The 16,962-nt window shown below is 45.1% G+C and overlaps 3 protein-coding genes across 5 annotated transcripts in view; 1 reads left to right on the top strand and 2 right to left on the bottom strand.

Moving 5' to 3' along the window:
• Positions 1 to 144, bottom strand: part of SCNM1 (sodium channel modifier 1) — a 2,376-nt gene extending 2,232 nt beyond the window's left edge. Inside the window, exon 1 of the mRNA XM_007460256.1 lies at positions 18 to 144. Within this exon, the coding sequence (XP_007460318.1) occupies positions 18 to 68 (51 nt within the window). The 5' untranslated portion in view covers positions 69 to 144. The remainder of the gene's footprint in view (positions 1 to 17) is intronic.
• Positions 145 to 273: 129 nt separating this feature from the next.
• Positions 274 to 7,960, top strand: LYSMD1 (LysM domain containing 1). 2 transcript variants are annotated; one of them, XM_007460253.1, is made up of 3 exons: positions 274 to 475; positions 5,559 to 5,917; positions 6,730 to 7,160. In XM_007460253.1, the coding sequence occupies exons 1-3, from the start codon at positions 440 to 442 to the stop codon at positions 6,866 to 6,868; spliced, it is 534 nt and encodes a 177-aa protein (XP_007460315.1). In that variant the 5' UTR covers positions 274 to 439; the 3' UTR covers positions 6,869 to 7,160. The 2 variants fall into 2 exon arrangements, with proteins under 2 accessions (XP_007460315.1, XP_007460314.1); XM_007460252.1 differs by having other exon boundaries at positions 366 to 1,146; positions 6,730 to 7,960.
• Positions 7,959 to 10,760, bottom strand: TNFAIP8L2 (TNF alpha induced protein 8 like 2). Of its 2 annotated transcripts, none has more exons than XM_007460254.1 (2): positions 10,683 to 10,760; positions 7,959 to 9,036 (listed from the first exon to the last, which is right to left on the bottom strand). In XM_007460254.1, exon 2 carries the CDS (start codon positions 9,029 to 9,031, stop codon positions 8,477 to 8,479), a length of 555 nt encoding a protein of 184 aa, XP_007460316.1. In that variant the 5' UTR covers positions 9,032 to 9,036; positions 10,683 to 10,760; the 3' UTR covers positions 7,959 to 8,476. The 2 variants fall into 2 exon arrangements, with proteins under 2 accessions (XP_007460316.1, XP_007460317.1); XM_007460255.1 differs by having other exon boundaries at positions 7,959 to 9,074; positions 10,683 to 10,747.
• Between the last annotated feature and the right edge of the window lie 6,202 nt (positions 10,761 to 16,962).

Here is a 16,962-nt window from a genome sequence, read left to right as displayed (position 1 = left end):
TCTTCTCTCGCGCTTACTTTGAGCACATTGAGTTGACTCCAATCATCCCCTTCCCTCTTGAAAGACATCACGACTGTGAGCCCCAGAAATGATCAATTCTACAGCTCCGCCTTCGCCACTCCTTTCAGGCCACCGTAGCGAGAGTGGGACTGCTACCTTCCTTCCTGTCTCTTTCCGGTTGGCCCCCTTACTTCCGGGGACGCTCTTCCACGCATGCACTGCGCGATCCCGGAAGCCCGCCCCTTGCCTGCGGATGGGGACTGCATTTCCTATGGTGCCCTGCGACCCCGCCGGCGCGGAGCCTTTAGGGAAATGAAGTCTTTTTTTCAAAGAACTTGCCGCCGGGCTGGATACAGGCCCCTGCATCTTGACAGATTCGAGGGTTTGGAGGGACAAGAACCCAGATGTGGAGCCCGAATTTGAGGGTGTGACTAATTTGATGTGGAGGGTACCTTTGAGGATCTCTGAGGGGAAAGTGTGCTGTAGACTCTCGCTTTCATCACGCGCTTCTCCTGCGGCCACAGCCCACCTGGGGTGGGCCTGATTTGTTCCTGACCCTAGCCGGCCCACTCCGGGACGGGGCGGAGTCGGGGTGTTGAGGGGCCGGAAGGTCGGGCTGCCGGACCTAGGGGCAAACTGAGCTGAGTGTTGAGGAGGTTGTCTAGAATTCAAAGGTCAGAGGTCAATGTCGCGAGTTGTTGTGGGGAATCAAAAGTCGGAGGGGTGCTAAGGAGAGACTCAGGTAGAGACTGAATAGTCGGAGTACAGATTGGTGGGAAACGGGCTTGGAGGGAGGAGAAGCGAGGGCTGTGAGGTCGCGTAGTGCCGGGGGAGGCGGGGAGACTTAGGACAGAAGACTGAAGGGGAAAGGCATCCTCTAAGTCTTAGAGACCCCGGGCCTGTCACTATTGGTCACTTAGACAGGCCTCCCGCAGTTGCAACCCCAGTTGTCCGCAGGGTGAGGAGATGGCTTCTCCCTCTAGACAGGCCCCCCTTGGCGGGTCAGGACTGCTTCAAGGGAGCCGGGCTCGTTCTTATGGAAGCCTGGTGCAGTCTGCCTGCTCCCCGGTGAGGGAAAGACGCCTGGAGCATCAGTTGGCGCCCGGAGACACCCTGGCTGGACTAGCACTCAAATACGGGGTGACGGTGAGTCTAACAGGATTGGGACGCAGACACCCACTCAGAAGAGACTTATTTCTCATGAGTAGGTAGTGGCCCTCTAGGCAACTTCCCCTGAAATTTTCTTAATTGTGTTTAAATTAACTAATTTTGATAAATTAATTGTGGTGTAAGTCTGGTCCACCTTTGTCTTTTGGTTTGTGTTCCCATCTCAGTGTTGCACTGTCTGGTTGAGACAAATCCTGTCCCACTATCCCAATGGAGGGGAGCAACTCCTATTGATTACGCCAGTCACTATACTAAAGACTTTACATCTATTAGCCCATTTGATCCTCACATCCCTGTCAAGCACACAATTATTGTCCCCTTTTTACAGATGAAGAAACCGAGACTTAGATTGGTTAACCAGTTTGACCAAGGTCAAATAACTAAAGTGTTGAAGTGAAAATTCAAACAGGTCTGACCCCAAAGCTTGTACTGTTAACCACATAGCAACACTAATTGAGAGTGATTAAACATTTACAGCAAACAGTGGAGAGCTAGTTTTTAGTCCTAAGTTCCCTATGTGCCTGTCTGTTCTTGTTCTTTTTTCTCCTCAATGCTCTGCCCTCTTCTTTTCTGGAAGGTGGCCTCCTTGGTACAAAACAGGTACTCTCTATGCCAAGCATTTCAGCTCCTGCATAGGGTGTATTTGGTAGATGTCAAAATACATTGTTTTAAAGTTGATAAAGGTTTTTTTTTTTTCCATATCCTGTTGAATTTAGTCAACATTTTAATGCTTGGTATGTTTAAAGCACTGTGGTAACCACCTTGGGAGACAGAAACATAAATAAAGTGTATAGTTGCTGCCCTCATGTAATTTACAGTCTAGTGAGATATGGACAGGGACACAAATAATGATTGTAGGTGACAGAATGTGGTGAGTTCGTAGAGGTGTTAACAAAGAGGGGGAAGTCAGGAAAGAAGACTGATTTTTATTTGGAAGGGGAAATCAGTGCAGATTTTAAGGGAGCCATCGCAATGGGCCTTGAAAGACTTGGACATTCTTTCCTCTATGCTCCTCTCTATAAACCTATGTAATCCAGTGGTTTACACCTTTTACATCTTTGTCTTTCTGGTAGCCTGTACTCTCTTTAAGGGACAGAACTATTTCCTTTCAATTTTATATCTCTAGAGCCTGGCATAGTCCCCAGCACATAAAAGCTTAATAGATGTTTTTTGAATGAATGAAATTATGGCTACAATTTCCACACATGGAGATTTGGGAGTATAGTAAAGTGAACATTTCAAGTAGAGGGATGGCCTAAACAAAGGAAGTAGATGTGAAAGTACTGAGCAGTGCTTTCATCCCAGCAGAGGCTCAGAGGCCATGCAATGAAGGGAACTGTGCTGCTAGTGAATCAACAATTTTTTTTTGAGGTTTTCTTACAGCCCTGTACCTTTCTGAGTACAGAAAACCTCTGTAGTCTAGTGAAGAAGAGTTTTAGGTTCTGGCCTCATTCTGCTGCTTACTAGCTGAGTGACTGAATAGTCAATCACTTCCCCTGTTTGGGGGCCTCAGTTTCTTATCATTTGTAAAATGAGGAAGATGTATTAAATTTAAAACTTAGATAAATCAAAACAAACGAACAAAAAAATAACAGATAGATCAATTACCTAAGTTATTACCTACCTGTCATTTAAGGAACACTTAGTATGTGCCAAGCGCTGTATATTATCTCATGTTTCTCTGTAAATCTTTATGAGGTAGATGTAACTATTTCCATTTAAAGGTAAGGAATATCACTGTGTTGTACATCTGAAACTAATAAAATATTGTAAGTCAATTATACTTCAATAAAAATAAAATTTTAAAGATAAGGAGACTGAAGCTTAGAGAGATAATTTGCCATAGACTAAATACAACTAGTCTAATTAGTAGAGCTAAGATTCAGACCAGGTTGTCTCATTCTAAAATCCTCACTTTGAATTGCTCTATTAAACTAACTAGATTCTAATGACCTTTCTAGCTCTTGGCTCGATGGAAGTGGAACAGTGTCCCCTTATATGGTACTGCTAGGAAATAATAAAAGCAACAGAAAAGGACCTAGGATATTATCGAGACAAAAGAGACCTAGGATATTATCTAGGCAAAATAAAATGAATAGCATCAAAGCACTTGGCGAAGAAAAAGTACAAAACTGCAAGCCATTTTAAACTTTTTTTTATTGTTAGATCAATCCAATTTTATTTTTAAACTCATTATAGCATAAGATTTTATAAGTCAACTGTATTATAGTGGTCTTGCCCTAGAGTGGAAACAGCTTTGATATTTGACAGATATAAGAATTATGATTTCCCAAACTGGTGCCATTATGGGATGAATTTTTAATAAAACTGGCTGCCTGGCCTCGAATAATAAAATACTGACATACTGTGTCTGTGGTTCCTATATTTTATTATCTAGTTTATTTACTCATAAAGCATTAATGAGCCTCTGCTGTGTGCCAAGTTTGTGCAATGCTGAAGAGTGCCTTAGGCATACAGAGATGGCAAGTCACCAACCCTGCCCTTAAAGGACTCACAGTTTGGACAAGACAAATATGCAAATATGTTTGTCATATTATAACAATATAATAGGGTAGGTATTATTACAGCAATCTTTACAGTATGCATTGGGAGCCCTGAAGAAGATACCACAAAGGGAATGATAGTTGATGAGAAGTTTTCCAGGCAGAGAAGGGAGTAGTGGAGAAACATTCCAGGCAGATAAAGACACAAAAGGGTGAAAGATCATGAAATGTTGTAAGAAAAATAAAAAGTTCAGGATGGCACAATGTTTAAGTGGCAGAAGAAGGGAAGTGTGGGTGGACTTCATATGAGAGCTAGATTGAGAATGCCCTTGAATGCTAATTTGGATTTTTTTTTTGGCCACACCACGTGGCTTGTGAGATCTTAGTTCCCCGACCAGGGGTCGAATGCGGGCCCTAACCACTGGACTGCCAGAGAAGTCCTGCTAATTTGGATTTATCTCTGAGCCAATGGGGAGCCATAGAAGGTTTATAAGCAAGGTAGTGGGTTGGGGCTTTCCTGGTGGCGCAGTGGTTAAGAATCCACCTGCCAATGCAGGGGACACGGCTTCGAGCCCTGGTCCGGGGAGATTCAACGTGCCACAGAGCAGCTAAGCCTGTGCGCCACAACTACTGAGCCTGCGCTGCTCTAGAGCCCACGAGTTACAACTACTGAGCCTGCATGCTGCAACTACTGAAGCCCACGCACCTAGAGCCCATGCTCCACAACAAGAGAAGCCACCACAGTGAGAAGAGTTCACGCACCGCCATGAAGAGTAGCTCCCACTCACCACAACTAGAGAAAGCCTGCGCACAGCAACGAAGACCCAACACAGCCAAAAATAAATAAATAAATAAATTTATAAAAAACAAAACAAAAAACTGTTACAGTACCCAGATGAGAAATATTAAGAGTCTGTTCTAAGTCAATGGCAGTGAATGTGAAGATGAGACCAGGTGTGAGAGATTTTTACAGCATTTTTGTTGACCTGTTAGGTATGGATCATGAAAGAAAAGTATGAGTTAAGGATGACATTGATATTTCTACCTTGGGAGGCAGGTAGATAGAGATGGTGATGTCAGTCACTATGTTCAGTGATGAATAAATAGGTACTAAATAAATATTTGATCAGTGAAATTATTAATATAATAAGAAAAGCATTCCTGGAAGGACTAAAAAGGCCCAGAATTCTAGTTCTATCTCTGTCAGTAACTTGCTAGGCAAGTTATTTAACCTCTCTGAACCTCAGTTCCTTCATCTTTAACAGTAGTTAAAGGGACCCCCTAGGGGTCCCTAAGACCCTGTAGGGATCCACAAGGTCAAAACAATTTTCATGGTAATAATAACAAGGCTTTATTTGTCTTTTTTATTCTCATGAGTGTACTGTTTTCCAGAGGCTACGTGACATGTGTTATTGCAGCAGATGCATGTAGAGGCAGATATGAGAATCCTGTTGTCTTCCATTAAGTCGGACATTAAAGTGATTTACAAAAATGTAAAACAGTGCCTCTGTTCTTGCTACATTTTTGTTGTTTTTGTTTTGGAAAATATAGTTATTTTTCATCAAAATATTTATGTTAATATGTAATGGAAGTGTTTTTAAATTTTTTCAGTTTTAATTTTACAATACCTTAAATATTGATAGATGTGATCAACATAAGTAAAAGCTTTTTTCCTCAATAGTTTTTTAAAATGTAAAGGGGCCCTAGGACCAAAAAGTATGAAAGCTACTGATCAATAAAATAGGGATAATATCAGGCCACTGTAGTTTTGGTTGTTATAGGGTCAGATAAGACTTTGTACAATCACTTTAAAAAGCATGAGGTGCTATACAAATATAAGATGGATTGTTATTACTGTCATTAACTGTGGTGACTTTTTTTTTAAAGATGGAACAGATTAAGCGTGCAAACCGCCTTTATACTAATGACTCGATCTTCCTGAAGAAAACCCTCTACATCCCCATCCTGACAGAGCCCAGAGACCTGTTCAATGGTTTGGATTCTGAGGAAGAGAAAGATGGAGAGGAAGAGGTACAGCCAAGTAAGGATGAAGTTGGGCCACACTCAGCTGAGAGGAAGAAACAAGAGACAGGTTCGGGACGTGCCAATGGTGAAGTCCTTCCCACACCTGGCCAGGAGCCCCCCATTCACGACCTCTCTGCCTCTGATTTCCTTAAGAAGCTTGATTCACAGATCAGCTTGTCAAAGAAGGCTGCTGCCCAGAAGCTGAAAAAGGGAGAAAGTGGGTGAGTCTTGAATGGGTCCTTTTTTTTTTTTTTAAATAAATATTTTTTTCTATTTCTTTCTTTCTTTCTTTCTTTTTATTTTATTTTTGGCTGCGATGGGTCTTCATTGCCGCACGCGGGCCCTCCTCTCCAGTTGCAGCGAGCAGGGGCCACTCTTCGCTGCGGTGCGCAGGCCTCTCACTGCGGCAGCCCCTCCCGTCGCGGAGCACAGGCTCTAGGCGCACGGGCCTCAGTAGTTGCAGCACGTGGGCCCAGTAGTTGTGGCTCGTGGGCTCTAGAGCACAGGCTCAGTAGTTTGGCACACGGCCTTAGTTGCTCCGTGGCATGTGGGATCCTCCCTGACCAGGGCTTGAACCCGTGCCCCCTGCCTTGGCAGGCGGACTCCCAATCACTGTGCCACCAGGGAAGTTTGAATGGGTCCTTTTAAGTCCCTCCATAGACTCTCTGTTCCCCCACCCATACCTGACCAGACACAAAGTAAGTAATTCCAGTGTCAGCAGAAGCAAGGTGAAACCTTTCCCTCAGGGGGCAGCAAGACAATGAGCAGAGCCTATGGCTGCTGGAATGGATAGAGGCACTGGGTAATGGTTCTGTGCTTTCAGTGGAGTGAAATAGTTGACTGTTCTTACTGCTCTGATGGTCCATGAAGGAGCATTAGGATTAAGATTTACCCAGAGGGTACTGAGACTCCATCTTAAGGCAACCAGCTCATGTATATTAGAGAAGGACAGCTTCCCACGTACTTCTTCGCTCAGCCTGGTCTCAGCCTCTTCCCTTGATCTGTCGCTCTTTCCCCCTTTCCTCACCTGCAGGATACCTGGGGAGGATTCAGGTCTTCACCTGAGCTCTCCTCGGATGCAGCAACGAGCAGTCCTAGGTCCTGTGCCGCTGACCCAGACCTCTCGGACCCGGACACTTCGGGACCAGGAGGATGAAATCTTCAAACTCTGATGTCTCCAGAACTGATTGAGAGAAGCCAGATGTTGAAGGAGCAACTTGAGGGAGAGAGGAGCCTGAGGTGGGGCTCAGGAACATGGCCTCCCAGCCCACCTCCCTTACTCCTGCCATCTTCTGAGCCTCCTTGTCTGTCAGGAGTTCCTTGGTCTGGAGCAGTTCTATTGGCAAGGGTAGGGGATGGGAAATAGACCCCTTCTCAGTTCTGGGGCTGAATCTAGAGTTGTCCTTTAGATTCAAAAGGCTCTTTTAACATCCCTGCTGCCTTTCCCATCCCTTTCACCATTCCTTGGCCTTAGAGCAGGGAGGCAGGGACTCTCACAGCCCCGAACTTCCTCCCCATCTCCAACTATGTTACCTAATTTATTTGGTGCTATATTGAAGTATTATTTATTTGCTATATCTTATTCTTTCCCACTATTAGCTGAAAAAGGGGATTTCTATAGCCCTGGGATGAGGGGAACCCAGGAACAGTAAGTGAGCCAGTGACTCCTGGCCCACCTTCCCCACCTTCTTAGCCAGCCATGTTATTGAGAACGGGCAATCAGTGATCTAGCCCCGCTGCAGGGAATGGCAGACTGTGCCTCACCCCCAATCTCAAATGAAAGAATTTGGGCTCGGTCTTGACTAACCAGGTCACTATAACTTTTTCACAACTCTTGCTCTGAGAAAAAAATAACGATGTAGGGTCCTGAACTCTCCATGCCACCAGTTCACCCTTCTAATCTGCTCCTCTGTTCAGCCTGTGTGAGGCTAAGGGATGGAAGAAGAATTGCCGTGGAGTTTGAAGAGGAGGACAGTTGTGGGAGTCTTTTTCTTATATCCTCTCCCGACCAGAGCCTATTGATCTATGTCTTGCTCCTCACTGCATATTTATTTGCAATTTGTAGCACTGATCCGCGGTACAGGTTTTTTGAGTTTCTTAAACAGAAGAAGTAGGCAAGGGAACCCCGGTGATGCTGGAAATATGCCTCAGTCTCCTGTATGGAAATGGTGAGAGGTGAGATGAGTGGTGTTTATATACCTCTTTCCTCTGTGATGATCGTAAGACACAAGAAGCTGGAGAGATTAAACATTGAGCCCTGTGCATGTTTTAATAGTTTTATTTCCTCTGTGAGACTTTCCCCTGCCCTAGCCCCTTCTTCCTGCCCTCTGGAGCAGAGTCTCTGGTATCTGTCCAGACCCCGCCTAGAACTGAAGGTCTAGGATGTCTCTAAAGGCTCCCTGCGCTGCCTGTCTTTAGTGTCCCCAGAGGAATGAGATGGGCTACGCCCTCTTCCCCTGGTTCTGAGGGGAGGGGGCTTCCCTGTTTGAAAGGTCCCTTGTGGGGAAAATAGAGATCCAAGTTTCGCTTCATCTTTTTCAGGCAGCTTTGTTTCCTGTCTTGGGGCTGGAGTAGGAGAGAGGCCTCAACCCTCTGCATTGCTTTTTCTCCACCAGCAGTGGGGCATGGGGTGGTCTCAGAGTCACAGGCACTCTTGGGAAAGACTGAAACCTGAGGGTTGAAAAGCATTAGTGCAGATGAGCAGGGTTAGAAAGCCCATTATCTGTTTTTTTTCTCAGTCAGCCATTTTGCCAAGAAGGAACGTGCCGGGGTCAGGGCTCTCAGAGCTTCCCCTCATCCAGCAGCTTCCTGAGCCCATCACAGATCTTGCCAAGGTGCTGAGTGTAGTCAGGCCCATAGAGGGCCGTGAGCAGGCCTGGGTCAGAGAAGTGATCAAACACATGGCGGATGCGGCCATGTGACTTGGGTGTGAGGTGGTGCTCCACCAGCTCCAGCAGCACATCCCGGCACTCGGTCAGCAGGCCGGCCAACACAGCAGCCTCAAAGGTGAAGTCCACCTCGCCGAAGCTGAGTGCTGTCATGGCGCCCTGCCGCAGCTTCTGGCGAAAGCGGGTAGCCAAGGCCAGCTCTCTGGGGCTGAAGCAGCCACTGCGGTGCAGCACGGCCACCTTGACAGCCACCTTGATCAGGTCCTTGATAACGCGCTGGGCCTGGGGCCTGCTGTGTGTGTATTCTTTGGACACACGGTAGAGCTCGTCTAGCACCTCGCTGCTCGTCTCATCGACGAAGAGATGAGCCACAGATCGACCTGCCATCTTACTCAGTAGCTTCTTCTCTGCTTGCAGCGCCAGACTCTTTGAACTGAAGGACTCCATGATTCCTAGGGAAGGGTTAGATGGGAGGGTATGTGGTCAGTCACTAGAAGAAAGACCACAGGCTTCGTTAGAATGGCTTTTCCCCTTTCTGTCTCTTTGGTTTCTATCTCATCTTCATCTTTGTTTGTCACCTTTCTCCCCCTGGGCCCCCTCAGTCCTCTGTGCTTTGTTTCCGTTTTTTCTCCTTTTGTACTGTAGGAAATCATGATCTCTAAAACCAGAGGAGCAGTAATAGCTTTGGCTGGAGGAATGAGGGCACACCGGACGCTAGCGCACCACAAGTTAAGACCTCAGGGGAGGTAGGCTGTTGCTATTACAGTGGAGAAGCTAAAGCTTACCTGGCAGATAGTTCTCACAGCTGCCATTTTTGGACACTGCCTGGGTACCGTACATCTGTGAGGTGTAGGTATTACTATCCTTGTTTTACAGCTGAGCAAACTGAAGCTTACATTAAATAATTTACCCAAGGTCAAACACAACTGTTTTTCTGACTCCAAAAGCCCATGTCAGCTAGTGTGCTGTACTGCCTTTAAAGACGTGAGAAATATAGGGGTCCTGGGAGTCCTGACAAAAATAGTAATGAACATTTATTGAGAACCTATATTATGTGCCAAGTGCTTTATCTCAGTTTTCCCAACCCTTTGTAAGGTAGGTATCCCCAATTTGCAACGAGAAAAATGAAACTAAGAAATATTAAGCAACTTGGCTAAAGTCATTAGCAAATGATAAAAGCGGGCTTTGAACCATATAATCCAAAGAAGGCTCCTTCCCTTGGAATGCTCTCAATGAGATTGAAGCACACTGAGGAATCATGAGAAACAAGCACCTCAAGACAGTCCTAGAGGTCTCAGGTCCTCTGCTGGGACTGTGCTGAGGACCTCCTGGTGGCACATCAGTTGCAAGTATCCAGGGCGCTCTCCCCATGGTCTTTGCCTGTGGTGGTTCTGCTTGTTTTGCTTCTTACTTCCCCCTCCCCTGCTCTGCAGGATGTGGCTCTGACTGCAGTGAGGAGCAGCCTTGCCCTCTTCCCCAAACGAAATAGGAGTCTGAAGAAGCAGGGGAGGTGGGTAACTGGGAGGAGGGGTGGTTCTCCCCCAGCTGAATCAGTCCAGTGGGAATCTGGAACCTTGCTCTGCTCCTGGCTTTGCTTGGGGCTTTCTGGACCACGCTGTACATCCGGAAGAGGAGATTGCTCCATGTGAGCCTTCCTTCCTCCTTGGCCTTCCTGCTACCCAGCTCTCCACTGCCCCCGTTGCCATCTCACATTTTATCCACTGTCCTCTCCCCCTCTCCGTGTTTCAGTCTCCTGTTTTCTCTTGTCTGAGTCCTGCCCTGTGGCCCTCTGGCCATGCTCTCCTGCTGGCCCCTACGTCTACCTCCATGTCTCCTAAGATCTCCTTGCACCTCTCAGTAGTCAGTCACATACGCTTATCCACGGCCATCCCTCAGCCCTGCCCCCACCGAAACCAAACCATGTCTTTCTGAGGCTGCCTGGCCCCAGGAAGAACTGAGCTGGACCTCCCCACTGGGGGCTCAAGAATTCTATCGAATGAGAGTCTCACAATATGGAAAGCCCAGGCTGACAGAGCTAGGACTCTTCTGCTACCATCAGCCCTAAAGCCTACCCTTCTGTCATTGCCTGGTCCCTCACCTGCTGCGCCCTGGGTGCCAGTCTTGCCTTGGATGTTCCGGGAGAGCTGACAGAATGGAGAAGCTCCTAAGTGAGAGGCCCTTTGGCCTGGCCCCACCCTCAAGCCCCGCCTACCTACTCTGTGCTCAACCTCCCGTTCATCACACTTCCACCAAGAAGGTCTATGACCCCGACAGCCTCCTAGAAATAAAAGGTCAAAAGGAATAGCACTCTGTAGGAAATAGTCTTGATTCTTTGATGTGAGGAAGAGGAATTGTACATCTCCTACTCCCAAGTTGTCTGCCCCTTTCTATCCTTGCTGCCCAGTTCCTTGAGATCTTGTTGTCCTTATATGTCTGTGGTAATGGGGAAAATGTTAAGTACAGATTGCTGGGGTGGGGGGGTCCGTGGGGAAAGTTCTGAAGATTGAACTGAACTTAGACTGGAGACAACAGAGGCAAGTTAGAGATCAGGAGGACGGAGTGTGTCCCTGGAGTCTCCAGGGGTGGGTGGTGCTGTCGGGCGACATTACCACGAGCATACGCTTTCAGCGTCTGGCTGGGTAAGGGGGTCCCCACCCTTGATACTTAAGAGAGACGAAGGTGCTGGGGTCAGGGCTGCCGAACTAGATATGACCAGCAGGTGTCAGCACATCATTGAACCACTAGAGGCAGCGCTCTTGCTGTGCTTTATAGCTAACAGGTTACAAGAATGAAGGTAGTGCTCACTTCGGCAGCACATATACTAATCTCACCCCAGTCAGAATGGCCATCCTCAAAAGATCTACAAACAATAAATGCTGGAGAGGGTGTGGAGAAAAGGGAACCCTCTTGCACTGTTGGTGGGAATGTAAATTGATACAGCCACTATGGAGAACAATATGGAGGTTCCTTAAAAAACTAAAAATAGAACTACCATACGACCCAGCAATCCCACTACTGGGCATATACCCCGAGAAAACCGTAATTCAAAAAGAGTCATATACTACAGTGTTCATTGCAGCTCTATTTACAATAGCCAGGACATGGAAGCTACCTAAGTGTCCATCGACAGATGAATAGATAAAGAAGATGTGGTACATATATACAATGGAATATTACTCAGCCATAAAAAGAAACAAAATTGAGTTACTTGTAGTGGGGGGGATGGACCTAGAGTCTGTCATACAGAGTGAAGTAAGTCAGAAAGAGAAAAACAAATACCATATGCTAACACATATATATGGAATCTAAAAAAAAAAGAAAAAGAAAAAAATGGTCATGAAGAACCTAGGGGCAGGACAGGAATAAAGACACAGACCTACTAGAGAATGGACTTGAGGACACTGGGAGGGGGACGGGTAAGCTGGGACAAAGTGAGAGAGTGGCATGGACATATATACACTACCAAATGTAAAACAGATAGCCAGTGGGAAGCAGCGCATAGCACAGGGAGATCAGCTCAGGGCTTTGTGATCACCTAGAGGGGTGGAACAGGGAGGGTGGGAGGGAGATGCAAGAGGGAGGAGATATGGGGATATATGTATATGTATAGCTGATTCACTTTGTTATAAAGCAGAAACTAACACACCATTGTAAAGCAATTATACTTCAATAAAGATGTTAAAAAAAAAAAAAAAGAAGGTAAGGGACTTCCCTGGTGGCACAGTGGTTAAGAATCCACCTGCTAATGCAGGGGACACGGGTTTGAGTCCTGGTCCGGGAAGATCCCACATGTCGCGGAGCAACTAAGCCCACGAGCCACAACTACTGAGCCCGCGTTCCACAGCTACTAAAGCCCGAGCGCCTAGAGCCCATGCTCGGCAACAAGAGAAGCCACCGCAATGAGAAGCCCGTGCACCGCAGTGAACAGTAGCCCCCACTCGCCGCAACTAGAGAAAGCCCATGTGCAGCAATGAAGACCGAATGCAGCCAAAAGAAGTTTTTTTTTTTTTTTTTTAAAGAAAGAATCTTACAGGGACTTCGCTGGCAGTCCAGTGATTAAGACTCCGCGCTTCCAAAAAAAAAGACCCCATGCTTCCAACGCAGAGGGTGCAGGTTCAATTCTGGTCAGGGAACTAAGATCTCACATGCCTTGCTAGCTAAGACCCCACATGCCCGCACGGCCAAAAAAAAAAGAAATGTGCTTACATTTATCTCCCAGCCTGGTCAGGGAGATAAATGTAAGCACACATAACTGTAATACAAGTCAAATGATGTCATTAGCTGTAACAGAAGTTTAAGGAATTATGAGAGTAACGAGAAATTTAGATTATTTCTGATAGGAGGGCTGAAGAGGTGGACTTAGAAGGATGGATTTAACTACTTACTAGGCAGAGTGTGGAAGAAATGCTTCTGCTTCCCAGATAATGGAGATAAGCATAAGCCATAGAGCAAACAAAGATAATACAGGGCATGCTCAGGAAGTGGTGATTTATTCTGTATGACTGGAGCATAGGTTGTTTGAAAAAAAGTGAAGAAGGAAAAAGACCAGATGATGAAAGGCTTTAAGGGAGTTGCTCAACACTTCAGACTTTTGCTGTAGACAGTAGGGAGACATTAAAGGTTTTTGATCGGGGGAGTGAAATCATTAGCCCAGTGGGACTAGGTTAGAGGCTTCAGTGAAATTTTAGCTGAGGAAAGGGCATGCTTAAAAGGAAGTGATCACTGGTATAGCTTGCTTAAGCACAGTATGAGAACCAGTGAGAGACCTTGAGAGCTGGTGGTTTTATAAGAAGTTCTAACAGAAAGGGAAGAATTGGAACCTTGTCCAGTTGTGAAAAGTTGAAGAGTAGAGATTGAAGTTCAGAAGTGGAGGCAGTCAGCACACCAGTGACTCCAAAACCATTGGTTCTCCTCCTTGGAGACAGTGATTGGGTCTTGGCTCCTTTCTTATGCCCACCTCTCTCAGCCCAGGCTCCAGAGCTGAGGGTCCTTGATACAACTTGGATTGGGAAACGTTAACAACTCCTTTAAGGAGTATGGTGGAAAAGGGATGAAGAGAAATGGAAAGGTAGCTTAAGGGAATGGGAAACTGGATTGACAGAGGGACTATTTTTAGCTTGGAGTTCGAGGACATTTGTAGGCTGAAAGGAAGGAGCCAGTGGAAAGGGAGGCTTAGAAAATGCAAAGGAGAGGTAATGTTTATGGAGCAAGGTGTGGGGGCAGATGGAAAAGAATGGACTGCGAGCTTAGGGGAGGGAAGCGAGAGGAAAGAACTGGAGCTGGCATTTGTTGGGTGCACTCTGCTAGATGTTATATAAATATCTCATTTCATCCTCTGATACCTTTATGAACTAAATGTCACTATCTCCTTTTCGCTGATGAAAAAGACTGAGGCTTAAAGAGGTTAGATAACCTGTTCCCAAATTAGAGAGCTAATAAATGGTAGACTGAGGACTTGCGTGATTTCCAAGCCTATGCTTTTTCTGACAACTACCTCACAAGGTTAGGAGGTAATAACTTCAACCTTATAATGAATGTGGCAGCATTCTGTTCCTATACGCTCTATTAATTCACTGATCACACACTTAGGGAACAATAGTAGGTGGCACTACCAAAATCACAGGAAAAGTAAAAGTCCTTTTTAAAAGAAATATATAATCTAATTGGATAATAAGAAGAGGAATTAACGTACAAGAAGATGCAAATACAGTAATACCTTCTGAATCCAGAATTCTGCTACCAGCTCCTTGCCTGTTTACCGCTCCAGCTTTGCCTTATACTCTGCTCTAGCTGTGTTGTAATCCTCTCAGCTCCTCCAATAGCATCATGGTTGGCTTCTCTCTCCCTCTCCTTCTCCCTCTTCCTGTACTCTAGACTTTCCCACTTCTTGTGTCTCTGCCTGGAACTTTCTTCCCATGCATACCTCTGCCCTGCCTGGTTAATTCCTACCCATCCTTCAGGTCTCAGCTGGAAAGTCATCAGAAGCCATCATGACTGTGAAGCCATCGTGACTCCCTAAACTACACAGCACCCCTGTATTCCATAGTCCTGTAGAACTGCATACCTCCCTTATCATGATAATTACTCTTTATTGTAATTTGTGATTTTATTAACTGCCTCCCGACTAGGCTGTAAACGCCATGAGGACAGGGGTTATGCTTTAGTACCTGGCACTATTGTGCTCAATAAATATTTGCTGAAAGAAGAAATTCAAAACATATCCAATAACCAGGAGATAAGGGGGAAATGGTAGCAACATAACAGTCACATGCAATAATGTTCATTTGTTTCACTCATGGGGAAGTCTTTCTTTTATTTTCTCTTAATCAATACCCATTTCTAGTAATCTTCTCTGAACCCACAGCATATAATTTGTAGCAAATTAAAAGAGGAAAGAGGAGCTTTTAGAAGCAAGAACACTGATAACAATGAGAATTAACACAAATAACAAGGGAAGAGAAGGAAAACAAAAAAGCCGACAATTGAAAATTGCAGCGTTTCTGGCCATGTGGAGGAGGAGCAAACAGTCTTAACTACATATATTCTAGACTCTGGGGTCCTCACTGTTCACCTGGACAATTAAGTTCACAATGCTTCCTCTGAGCAAGCAAAAATCTGGTTAAATGATGTCTTGAATGTGTGAAACACTTTGAGATTTACAAAACATTTCACCTACGTTATTTTACTTCATCTTGTGAAGTGAGCAGGCAGGTAAAGTGTCCACTCACAGGTGAGAGACTCTGCCTTAGAGATAAAGTGGTTTATCTTACAAGGTCAGTCAGGGTCTTAATGACTCCTAGTTGTGGTCTTTCCACTATATAATCCACAGGAAATTAACAATATCTTTTTGAATAATCCCTATTTGAAACAGTTAACATGAAAATGTTTTGCACTTAATTTGGTAAAATCAAACTATCTGGAAAAATACTCAGAATGGAACATTCCTATGTTTCTGCTCAACTGAGGTTTTACCATGGTTAGGATCAGTACTCTCATATCAGTTCAGAAAGAAAAAGTTCAGTGTGATTTGAAGCAGTTAAGCAAGACTTCAGCCTGACATAGCTGGAGGTAGCTTTCATCTTTGGTGCATTTATTTCTTCCTCTATTTACTATATGCCAGGCATTATGACTTAAGTGCTGGGAATACAAAGATAAGAGACAAGCTTCCTGTCCTTAGACTAAGTGGTAAGTACCTATGGACAATCCAAATGGAAGTATCCAATAAGCAATTATAAAAGTGAGTTTAGAGCTCAGGAGAAAGGCTGAGATTGAATATCTATAAAGTTTATGGGGAGCCACATATAAATAGTTACTGTAAGTGTTGGTGCAGATTATCTTGACTGGTGAGGGTATGTAGAGCAAGAAGAGGTAGCTAAGGACATGACCTAGGAAACACCAACATTTAAGGAGAGGTCAGAAAGGCTGAGAAAGAGAGGCCACATCAATAGAAGTGAAGCCATTCATTCATTTAAAAAATGTATCTATTAAGTCCCTAGTCTTTGTTGAAAGAAAGAGGGACTCAGGAGCCAAAAGAGGAGAGTATTTCAAGGAAGGAAGGGTCAACAGGGCCAAATGCCATGAAGAGTGCCAAAGATAAAGACTGAAGAGCTGTTCATTGAATGTGACAAGGAGGTCATTAGTGGCCTGGATGAGAGCAATCTCAATGGAGTGATGGGGGGCCAAAACGAAAATGATGGAGAAGTGATTGAGAAGGGGGAAAAATGGGTACAGCAAGAATAGATGACTCTACAAATTTAGCTGTGAAGGAAAGAGAGAAATTGAGTGTTGACTAAATACAGGCAAGGATTAAGAGAAAGTTTATGTTTTTTGTTTTCTTTTCATCTTGGGAGATATTTGAGCATGTTTATATGCAGAAGGGAAGATGTCAGTAGAAAAGGAGAGATTAGAAATAAAGGAAGGAGAAAGTGTTTGAAGACATGTGGCATAAAGCACCTAAGTAGGAGCTATAGAGTCAGATTTGTTCAACCAATGTGTTACTAGTTAATAGCTGCAATGTGCCAGGCACTGTGCTAACTGCAAAGGATAACTGCGGTGAGAGAGACTAGACAGCTGGGCCCTGTGTGAATGGAGCTTATAGTAAAGCAGAAAGGTGAACCTTAGACAAGCAGTACAGACGCCCCACCTGCTGGGATGAGAGAGATGTGAGAATGCTCTAGAGGGCAAAATGTTGGTAGGATGCTCACTTTATTATCTCTATTTTTCTCTGAAGATGGATGTGGGTTCTGCTAAGATGAGCAAGGAAGCTGTGAGGAAAGGAACTTGAGAAAGGATTTCACACAGCTACTTGTAGGGGTTGGGAGAGGGTAATTTTCCAAGCTTGGAGATCCTGAGTTTATTAAAGGCTCCAATCTGTGGGA

The sequence above is a fragment of the Lipotes vexillifer genome, unplaced genomic scaffold (assembly GCF_000442215.2).
Source record: "Lipotes vexillifer unplaced genomic scaffold, Lipotes_vexillifer_v1.1 scaffold209, whole genome shotgun sequence".
Classification (NCBI taxonomy): Eukaryota; Metazoa; Chordata; class Mammalia; order Artiodactyla; family Lipotidae; genus Lipotes; species Lipotes vexillifer.
The sequence above is the reverse complement of the archived record's forward strand: the minus strand, read 5'-3'. Positions and strand labels throughout refer to the sequence as shown.

What these genes read in the sequence shown, in the direction of transcription:
- LYSMD1 (XM_007460252.1), top strand. Translation starts at nt 967, where the DNA reads ATGGCTTCTCCCTCTAGACAGGCCCCCCTTGGCGGGTCAGGACTGCTT. An exon ending in CACTCAAATACGGGGTGACG is followed by an intron (nt 1,147 to 5,558) that starts GTGAGTCTAACA and finishes TTTTTTTTAAAG; the next exon opens with ATGGAACAGATTAAGCGTGC. An exon ending in CTGAAAAAGGGAGAAAGTGG is followed by an intron (nt 5,918 to 6,729) that starts GTGAGTCTTGAA and finishes CCTCACCTGCAG; the next exon opens with GATACCTGGGGAGGATTCAG.
- TNFAIP8L2 (XM_007460254.1), bottom strand. Translation starts at nt 9,031, where the DNA reads ATGGAGTCCTTCAGTTCAAAGAGTCTGGCGCTGCAAGCAGAGAAGAAG.